Below are 10,877 nucleotides of genomic sequence, written 5' to 3' on the forward strand. Positions count from 1 at the left end.
TATATCTTTTGAATAGAGAACCCCCTCACAATGCTGCAGGAAGCTGAAATCAAATAGGCTGTGACTTTAATTTAGCCTAAATCTTTTGATAAGTCTCAAATGACAGACTGGTTGAGCAGCATTACTTATCTGAGAGTAAAGTTGAAGTTGAGATGCAGTTGAAGTAAAGCTGAACTAAATGGCAAACGACGTTTAAATCTGTCAACTGGACAAATCATTGTAGGAGTGAAGACGTTGTTGTAGTGTCCGGATCACTCCGAGTTTATGCTGCAATGGATGGTGTGAATCAAACGGCAGGTATTGGTCCGTATGTGTAGGCTTCCTGTAAACTTCTACCTGGAGTCGCCTGTCCTCTCCTATTGTTACTGCACAATCTAAAAAGGCCAGTTTGTTCTCCTTGGCTTCTTCCCGTGTGAACTTGATGGACTTTGGATCCACAGCATTAATATGTGCAGTAAAAGGCTCCAGATCTGGAGCCTTTTATTGCATCCAGCGACACTACACCACAGAGCTCAAGTGGTGCCCACAAACACAGAGGGAAAAGTAAAGGAGGCAACATGTGGAGAAAGCCCTCTCTGCTTGGGGATATCCAAAATGGGCCTACAATAGATCTAAGAGAGCTAAAAAACAGGACAACAGGGAATCTGAACCTAGAGGAGAGGTGTTACCATCCCTTACACTGCGAGTGTGTCTGAAAAACAGACATACTGTCTGAACAGGGAATTTTCAGACAGTATGAGATTCCTGTCTTTTTCAAACCCACAAACATTTTAAGGCAAAAATTGGTTCACCCTAAGGACAAAACCCTGAGCCATAAACAAAGTAATGTGTCTACTCCATTCAGTGTAGTGAAGAGTGCAGTGAGCGTTACACTGGAGAAACTAAACAGCTGCTCCATAAGAGGATGTACCAACACTGGCAAGAGAGTTCCTCTGGACCCCAGTTCGCCGTGCATCTCCATCTCAAAGACACTAACCACTCCTTTGAAGATGGTGAAGTTCAGATCTTAGCCAGAGAAAAGAAATGGTTTGAGAGGGGAGTTAAAGAAGCTATTTGTGTTAAGAAAGAGACAGAATTGGGGGCCTGAGACATAATCTCTCCCCCATCTATAACTCCATCCTCAGACTCAGAACAATGAGAAAAATAACAGGGTCGTTATGGGCTGAATAGGGTAGTTTCAGCTGAAACTGGAAACCAAAGCTGTTTCCAGTTTCAGTGTATTTAGCCCCTCCCCTCAGATAGATATAAGGCAGTGTCCACCAGCATTCTGACCAGAACTGAAGAAGTGGCTTGGACGTCTTCACTTCTACAACCATTTGTCCAGTTGACACATTTAAACTTTGTCATTTCCTATGGATCAGACCTGGACGACTGAGGGCCTACACAGACAAGCTGAAGTAAAGTTACTCTTTAGAAAAATGTGTGGCTACTCTAACTCTACTCTGCTCTAATAGCTGCAAATTCATTTTGTTTATTTAGCCTAGAATTTCAATGGCAGTAGCCCACACATTAGCATTAGCCTTTTACCAGGTCATTTTCCCAGATAGTCCCTGATCAGACTGATGTTAGGATTCATAAAAGCAGAAATTAGCATTCTGAGGTAGTGATGCTTGTAGTGTTAATAACGCTAGGTAAACTCGAAGCACTGAACACCCATCAAATAGCTTTAGCATTAGCTCCTCTCCTCCTGTGTGACAATAAACGTTGTGGTTTGGTGTGTAGCCTACTGTCTTGCCCTTACCTTACCTAACCTTACCTGGCATTTAATTGATGGTGACAGGTGAGCTGATGCACGTGAACACACCCACATGTTTTATATATCTGCAGACGCTCACTGCACGAGCTCACTGCCACCTCCTATGTGTCCACGAGCGCTTTGTACAGGTGAGTCTCCTCACGAACAAAATGATTCCTCTCCTCCATTAAGGCTCTTTCATGTGAACAATGTAGTTTTTCTGTAGACGAATATATTAGAAAAACAACGGCTAACATCAAAGCTAATTGATGTCAGGTGGTCTGGGATAATTGAATACATCTTGGGGCTCAGTGATGACGCAGTCGACATATTTTGGTTGCTGCTCCTGCACCCAAATCTTTTGCATCGACATATCTTGAGATGATGCAAAACATGTAGGTGTAGGCTACTTTTTGGTGTTTTTGAAAAATAATGTAGGCTTTTGTGTTGAACCTAATCCTGTCAAAGTATCATATCCACTGCCCAGACTGGTTGTATTTCAGTCCCTTTCGTCCTGCTCTTATATAATTATTGCACCAATCCAAAAGCCTTAAACAAAAACACTGTACAGAATTTGAAATGTAAATGGTTTATTTTTTCTACATGTGTACATTTGTATTTGGATACCGGAGGAAAAAAATAGTATCACATGAAAATATCTACTGAACTAAAAGTATTAAAGAACCCCTTTTAAATGTACTTTAAAGAGTAAAAAGTATTTTGAGATCATATAAGGCTAAATGTAATGATTTTGATAAAGATTTGTGCTGAACTCTGCTCAACAGAAACTGTAAAATCAATGTTTTTTTCCCCAGTTGTGCTTATTTGTATATTTTTTTATTTGCTCAAACTATGAACGTGTTAAAAATAAACCCCTCAGACTTTTCAGCAGGTCTCAAATGTTTTTGTTTGTTTTTTTTAACTTTTCAGTCCAGTTTAAAAATGTTGTGGAATAGAAATTACAGACGCCTGCTCTCAAATGTAGTGAAGCAAAAAAAATTTCCAGTTTAAAATTTACTGGAGTGAAGTAGATGCCTATAATTTGTACTTAACTACAGTAATGTTCTACTTTTACTTTGTAATGTTCCATCACTCCATTTGTGTATTTGCTAAAGGCTTCAGCATGTTAAACTGTCACAGGGCTCAGCATGTGCAATATTTGCAATGCTCCTGTTTACACCATTATATATTTGAGGAAAGAAATCTGCTTCAAAATGTCAATTTTTGTGAGACTGAGATTTTAGTGCAGGGGTTGGGAACCTTTTTAGCCGAGAGAGCCAAAAAAGTCACATATTTTTAAATGCATTTCCATGAGTGCGATACAATATTTTTTTTTAACTCTGAATACAACTAAATGTGTGAATTTTTAAATAAGACCAACAATTTTAGAGTATAAGACGTCTATGAATGTATTGTTAATATTTTTTTTAATAACATCTGTTGGAGCCAAGTTTTGGTTTACGTTTACAAGTGTAAATATTTTACTGTTAATAAATTATGTTTTATGTTAATATTTGATTCATATGTATAAGCTACACTTGTTTTATTGCATTAATGTTGATTTTGGAAAATATTTTAGGATTGTCATTATTGGAGTTTTACGTAAATATGTTACCGTCACTTTAAGAGCGATAGCGCGCACGAGGGAACACAGCACGCGCCGTGAGAACGTGTTAGTTGAGGCAGCGCATAAAGACGGAGCCAAATGGTTTTCTTACCGTAGTATTGTTTATTTTTGAGAATTACTTGAATAAATTATACATAAATACAGAAGTAATGAAATCATTACTTATTGTGTTAACAAATGTCAGCTGAGATTTATCTGAGAGCCAGATGCAGTCATCAAAAGAGCCATGTCTGGCTCGCCAGCCATAGGTTCCCGACCCCTGTTTTAGTGAAACAAAAATAAAATGCAATAAAATTGTATAATTTAATGTTGCTACATGTAAGCTAGTCGTTGTACAGCCAACCCTGTTCTAAATATTCACTGCAATAGATACAACATTACAACATTGTGTTATGCATTTGAAGTCTTTGTGCAATGAGCCCCACTAGTGCCATTCAAAAGAAATGTGTGTGTGTGTGGGTGGGTGTGTGTGTGTGTGTGTGTGTGTGCGCCAATTTGAACTCTTAGCTCCTTGTTGGGGGTCCATCTTTTGTTGGTCAGGGCGCCTGCCAGGTGCGCTGCACCCACCGGCCTCAAGTATCCACTGTCCAACTGTCAACAGTTGGACTCAGAGCTTCGTGCCCTGGATGTGCATCCCACAAATCTCCATCAACTGCAAGATGCTCGTATCAATATGGGCCAACATTTCTAAAGAATGCTTTCAGCACCTTGTTGAATCAATGCCACGTAGAATTAAGGCTGTTCTGAAGGCGAAAGGGGATCAAACACCGTATTAGTATGGTGTTCCTAATAATCCTTCAGGTGAGTGTAGATGTTAGTTCTGATGCTTGTCCACAAGGACACCTCTGTCACACCAATGATACTTGTTAGCTTCTGTGCTTATTCTGATTTGGGGATGGTTCTTCATCACCTCAGTCACCGTCATGGCTAGTGGGCAGGCATTGGATCTGGATCCTGACGGCATATCCTCCACTCAAGAAGTCTGATGCGTGGAATTATTATGGATTTGAAAAACAGGACCAACAAGATGAGTCACCAATCTGCAGAGCCTGCCGAAAAAAGTTGAGGCTCCAAGGGCAAACACAAGAAACTTATATGCGCATTTACGAGACAACCATCCTGCATTGTTTGCCAAACTTGAGCCGAAAATATCCATCGTAAGTAACATACCATGTGAAATAAACTATTGAATGTGGCTTGTGTTAGTTTGTATTTGTATGAATAATGGTACGTGTTTGTTTGAATTTTGCTATCGCTAGGTTAGCGCTAGCTAAACAGCATTTTGCACAGCTGATTGCACAGCTTGCTAACAGTGGCGCCTGGTTTTACAACAACCATGAATTAATCTTTACCTACAATTATGTCAATAGCAGAACAAACCATGCTTACTGATCGAAAAGAGCGTCTGTGCTCTGTGAACAATGAGCTCTGTGCAGAAGTGACCATAAAGATGCACATCAACGGAAAATTAAACTCAGCTTTAATCACATGTGTATGGAAGCCCGTTTCCGCCATGAAAAAAAAAAAAAGCCCCACAGAAAGTCGAAATTACGAGTTTTAAACTCGTAATTATTAGTTTTAAACTCGTAATTAGGACTTTTAAAACTACTAATTAGGAGTTTAAAACTCGTAATTAGGAGTTGTAAAGTCTTAATTGAGCTTGTAACACATTGCAACTGAGTGTACAGAGCAGAGGAGAAAGGAGGAGGACTGTTGTGTTCATCACCTACGTACTTTTATAAATGAATAAATTAAGCTCCAGTAAAGTTCCTGGCGTCTTGAACAAATCAGTGGGACCCGAGCAGTGTTGGGAATAACGGAGTTACATTATAACGGCGTTACTAACGGCGTTACTTTTTCACTAACGGAGTAATCTAACTAATTACTTTTCCCAGCGTCCTAACGCCGTTACCGTTACTGACTATAAAATGTGACGCGTTACTTTTAATTCAGTTCACTCTTCTCTTCATCAGAGTCTCTCAGCCGAGGAGCTGCAACGCGGCTCGGAGATAAAAGGCTTGTTTGAGATGAGGCGGGCGCAGATACTATCGCCGTCGATCGGTGCGCGGTGCATGCTGGTTAGTATTGTGTCCAAGATGCCACCGACTTGCGCTGACATAACCTGTGCGCCGGTAACGGGAAGTTTTTGAGCAAGGCGAGTGCCGCAGCCCTCCACCGCCAGCGGCCACCTGCATGGACTACAAACGCTTAATGCATGATGGGAAATGATGTCCTGTCCACACATGCATCGACAGCTGATTGGATGGATAGATAGATAAATAAAGGAATAGATACGTGTTAGAGGGATTGTGTGAATCTTTCAATGAATGTTAAAGAGTTGGATAAAGTTCAGTTTATGTTGAAATGAGAGAGATTAATATTTGAATACTGGGCAGAGAATTACAGTGCGTGGCCAGAAAAGCTTAAAGGTTTTGTATTATTTTACATGGTTTACATTTGAATGCCTTAGTTTTGCAATACATTGCAATGATTTTTTTTCAGTATTATAATGAAGAAAATACTTGAAGTACAGTTGTCTGAAATTGCGTGACATGTTGATTTATTTGCACTTCAAATAACATTTTTTATATATTTTTTATTTTTGATACATTCTATAATTTACTTGTAATCAAACACAATATAGTGGCAATCTGTTAAAGTGAAATAAATGTTAAAGGTTCACATCTGTTGTGTTTTTATTGTTTTAACATAATAAGTAACGGCATAGTTACTTTGCCTAGTAACTAGTTACTTCTCCCAAAAAGTAACTGAGTTACTAACTCAGTTACTTTTTGGGAGAAGTAACTTGTAACTATAACTAATTACATTTTTGAAGTAAGATGCCCAACACTGGACCCGAGTGCTGTTCTGGCCACTGTTTTGTGCCGTGAGCGCTTTTCTGATCACTCATGAGCTGTGCTCTGGGTCTGTGAGCGCTCGTCCTCCTGGTCTGAGCAGAGAGCTAGCTGGTCGCAACCCCTGCTGGTTTATTGAGAAAATTATTAAAATACCAAATACATTTAATCAAAATTGATAAGGTTCACATTTTGTAAATGTTACATTCCTCAAATTATGAGTTTTAAGCTCATAATTAGTCGTTTTAAAAGTCCTAATTACGAGTTTAAAACTAATAATTACGAGTTTAAAACTCGTAATTTCGACTTTCTGTGGGGCTTTTTTTTTCATGGCGGAAACAGGCTTCCATACACATGTGACTGTCACATGAATGACAAAAATATTTAGAACTCTAAAGGTTTTTATAGTTCACACAGAATAGCAGTGCTTGTGTTATGATTGTAGCATGCTAGCGTTGCTAAGTGGCACTGGCAATTATTTGCTTGTTCATGCATTCTAAATTATTCTAATTGACCAACACATTTAGCGATGAATAGAGCAGGTTCAGAGCTTTTGAAAGAGGTATAGCGTGTCAAAGTGTGGCCGTGGTAAAAGTAACACACTCACTGTTATGCTAACAGTGGCTCGTTAGCAGTTAGCGGAGCGCAGGCTGCAAAGACAAAGTGTAAATATTAAAGCCAGGTGCTTATCTATATAAATTATTTTTGGAATTATACCTAACTGCAGTGAATTCAGTAGAATTTTAAAACAGCCTCTCAAATAAGTGTTCCAAGATAAAATAAAATTAAAAAAAATACTATAAAAATATTAAAAATACTAAAAACACAATGAAATGAATTACATTTAGCCAGTGTAATAAACACACTCACCTTCTGTCCTCTGCCGCTCTGAGGTGTGTCCTGTCTGCGCAGTTATCCACGTCCAGCTTCACTGTTTTATCTGCAGGTCCAATGGTGTGAAATGGGGACATATTTTGAGTCCTCTCTGAAAAGTCCTGTCCCCAAAACGATCTTCCTCTGGGCTCCTCCTACATTGTCCTGTACTGTAGATAAACTTTCCTACACTAACTAAAGTCTTTTAGTCTGTAAAACACCCATTCAAATGTCCCTCTGGTCTCTCAGTGCTCCCAGAGTGCACCGGGAGGGGAGGGGTCCTTCACGCCAGTAAACATGTCCACACACTGCCCCACTCAAAAACAAACGCAGGCAGCACGTATCTAGCTACTGGGAATAAAACACATCTAAACATTTTCAGAGGGATATTTAGACTAGTAGGGCCCTAAACACCTGCTTCCTTTGCTATAGCCATGCTAATAAAGCCAGATAAACTCGAAGCACTGAACACCCATCAAATAGCTTTAGCATTAGCTCCTCTCCTCCTGTGTGACGTTGTTGTTTGGTGTGTAGCCTACTGTCTCCCCTTACCTGACCTAACCTCACCTGGCATTTAACTGATGGTGACAGGTGAGCTGAAAGGGGCGGGGTCTATGACAGCTCAACCGCACGTGACCACACCCACATGTTTTATATATCTGCAGACGCTCACTGCACGAGCTCACTGCCACCTCCTGCTGCCACCTCCTACGTGTCCACGAGCGCTTTGTACAGGTGAGTCTCTTCACGAACAAAATTATTCCTCTCCTCAATTAAGGCTCTTTCATGTGAACAATTTAGTTTTTCTGTAGACGAATATATTAGAAAAACAACGGCTAACATCAAAGCTAATTGATGTCAGGCGGTCTGGGATAATTGAATACATCTTGGGGCTCAGTGATGACGCAGTCGACATATTTTGGTTGCTGCTCCTGCACCCAAATCTTTTGCATCGACATATCTTGAGATGATGCAAAACATGTAGGTGTAGGCTACTTTTTGGTGTTTTTGAAAAATAATGTAGGCTTTTATGTTGAACCTAATCCTGTCAAAGTATCATATCCACTGCCCAGACTGGTTGTATTTCAGTCCCTTTCGTCCTGCTCTTATATAATTATTGCACCAATCCAAAAGCCTTAAACAAAAACACTGTACAGAATTTGAAATGTAAATGGTTTATTTTTTTCTACATTCGTATTTGGATACCGGAGGAAAAAATAGTATCACATGAAAATATCTACTGACCTAAAAGTATTAAAGAACCCCTTTTTAAATGTACTTTAAAGAGTAAAAAGTATTTTGAGATCATATAAGGCTAAATGTAATGATTTTGATAAAGATTTGTGCTGAACTCTGCACAACAGAAACTGTAGAGTCAGTGGGGGGTTTTTCCCAGTTGTGCTTATTTGTATATTATTTGCTCAAACTATGAACGTGTTAAAAATAAACCCCTCAGACTTTTCAGCAGGTCTCAAATATTATTATTTTTTTTTCTTTAAAAATGTTGTGGAATAGAAATCAGACGCCTGCTCTCAAATGTAGTGAAGCAAAAAATTATCCAGTTTAAAATGTACTGGAGTGAAGTAGATGCCTATAATTTGTACTTAACTACAGTAGTGTTCTACTTTTACTTTGTAATGTTCCATCACTCCATTTGTGTATTTGCTAGAGGCTTCAGCATGTTAAACTGTCACAGGGCTCAGCATGTGCAATATTTGCAATGCTCCTGTTTACACCATTATATATTTGAGGAAAGAAATCTGCTTCAAAATGTCAATTTTGAAGCAGAAATTGCAAAAATAAAATTGTATAATTTAATGTAAGCTACACCTCATTAGTCGTTGTACAGCCAACCCTGTTCTAAATATTCACTGCAATAGATACAACATTGTGTTATGCATTTGAAGTCTTTTTGCAATGAGCCCCACTAGTGCCATTCAAAAGAAATGTGTGTGTGTGTGCGTGCCAATTTGAACTCTAAGCTCCTTGTTGGGGGTCCATCTTTTGTTGGTCAGGACGCGTGCCAGGTGCACTGCACCCACCGGCCTCAAGTATCCACTGTCCAACTGTCAACAGTTGGACTCAGACAGGAGCTTACACTTTTATACACTTGAGTGAAATCTGCAAACTTCCATGATTTTGGTCTGAACAATTTGGGAAGAATATCTACCAGTAATTATAATTTTTCAGTTCATGTTTTAATAAGATTCTGTTTGAAGTTCACATTTTAAACCTGTCTAGAAGCATTTACAAAAAAGACTAAAATATGACCTGACAAACAAGAACAATAATGTTTGTACAGATCTAAACTACAGTCTTAGCAGTTTTTTTATGCAGGATAAGAGGACTTTTTGTTTTTGTCAAAATCAAAGCCTGTTTTTCTCATTATGGAAGTGCACTGGGAACATAAACATGTACTTATTCTGCACGGGCTTGCATCTCCACAAAGTACAACAAAGTATCCTCCTGCTTTATCTTAATGGAGGACTATGGTTTTGATGTTCTATTTCTATTCCGTCATGAAATCATGTGGTTGACTTTCCTCACCCAGAAAGTTGCACATTATCATCAACTATCATTTTACTAAGAATCTTTAATTTTACTTCCCCGCTGGACACATGCAGCAGATGTGACACATCTAGGAGTAATTTTACAGTTCTAGCAACCAAAATGTCAACAAGGGCCAAAACTATGGTAATCATTTAAAAGTACTCCCCTCACCAAGTAATTAAAATGCACATGCCCCCTTTTTTTTTTTTTTTTTTTTTTCTAAGTACAGTGTCTGCTTTGTCTGTATTTTCAGGACCAAAATGACTGATTCCAGGGTTACAATGGCCATCCAGACTCTAATGCAAGTATTTCATGAGTATGCCTCCAAAGACGAGGCGCATAGTGAAACGAGGGACATGAACCAGTTCAAGCTGAGCAAACGTGAACTCAAGGAACTACTGCAAAAGGAACTCAACTTTGAAGTGAGTATGCCTTTTCCAGTCGATTACTGGGTTTCAGATGACGTCGCAACTTTAAATAACAAAGTAATATTGGTAAAATGCAAAGTTCTATATTTGAACAAAAATCAGCATTTTAAGTGAATTATCATAAGTGAGAAGTAACTAATTACATATATTCATGTTACTGTAATTGAGTATATTTTTGGGGTAGTTGTGCTTTGATTTAGATTTGTACTGTAAAAGTTCCAACTGTCCTGATCCATGACCGTCTCTGCTCCCCTCTATCCTCACAAACACAGTAACAGCACTGCATGGCCCGCTCTGATTGGCCAGAGCTCAGAATATAAAGACTGAGGTTTTTATTTTTTGATTGCTCAGGTTTGTGCAAAAGATCCAAAACTGCTTCTAAAGTGCATGCAAAATACTTAAGTATAGTATTTTGGCAGCAGTACTTGTACTTGAGTACCCATTTTCAGTACTTTTCCCCACAGTCTAAACCCCAATGCCAACTTTTCTTAATATTTCTGTAAAATTATTTCAGAATGTGAAAGACTCAGACAAGGTAGATGAGCTGATGAAGGAGTTGGACAGCAACGGTGACAGTCAGGTGGACTTCCAGGAGTTTGTGATATTTGTCGTTTCCGTGGCGTGTATGTGCAATGACTTCCTGGAGACCCTCATGAAAGAAGATGGCGAGTGAAGACCATGACCTTTAACCCCTTACGAGCCACATCCACTAAGCCCAAGAGAAGGTGCTCGCATGGTTTTGCTGTCATCATCCAGTCTTAATAAAAAATATCTTTCACTTCCTTGTCATGTCTTCTGTTCATAAAGTC

At 39.0% G+C, this 10,877-nt stretch overlaps 1 protein-coding gene across 1 annotated transcript; it reads left to right on the forward strand.

The window, feature by feature from the left end:
• The first annotated feature begins 1,860 nt into the window (after positions 1–1,860).
• On the forward strand, positions 1,861–10,835 carry s100a1 (S100 calcium binding protein A1). The gene is made up of 4 exons (XM_033981586.2): positions 1,861–1,884; positions 7,756–7,825; positions 9,894–10,062; positions 10,583–10,835. Exons 3-4 carry the CDS (start codon positions 9,901–9,903, stop codon positions 10,739–10,741), a joined length of 321 nt encoding a protein of 106 aa, XP_033837477.1. The 5' UTR covers positions 1,861–1,884; positions 7,756–7,825; positions 9,894–9,900; the 3' UTR covers positions 10,742–10,835.
• Positions 10,836–10,877: the final 42 nt, after the last annotated feature.

This window comes from Periophthalmus magnuspinnatus, chromosome 16 (genome assembly GCF_009829125.3).
Source record: "Periophthalmus magnuspinnatus isolate fPerMag1 chromosome 16, fPerMag1.2.pri, whole genome shotgun sequence".
Lineage (NCBI taxonomy): Eukaryota > Metazoa > Chordata > Actinopteri > Gobiiformes > Gobiidae > Periophthalmus > Periophthalmus magnuspinnatus.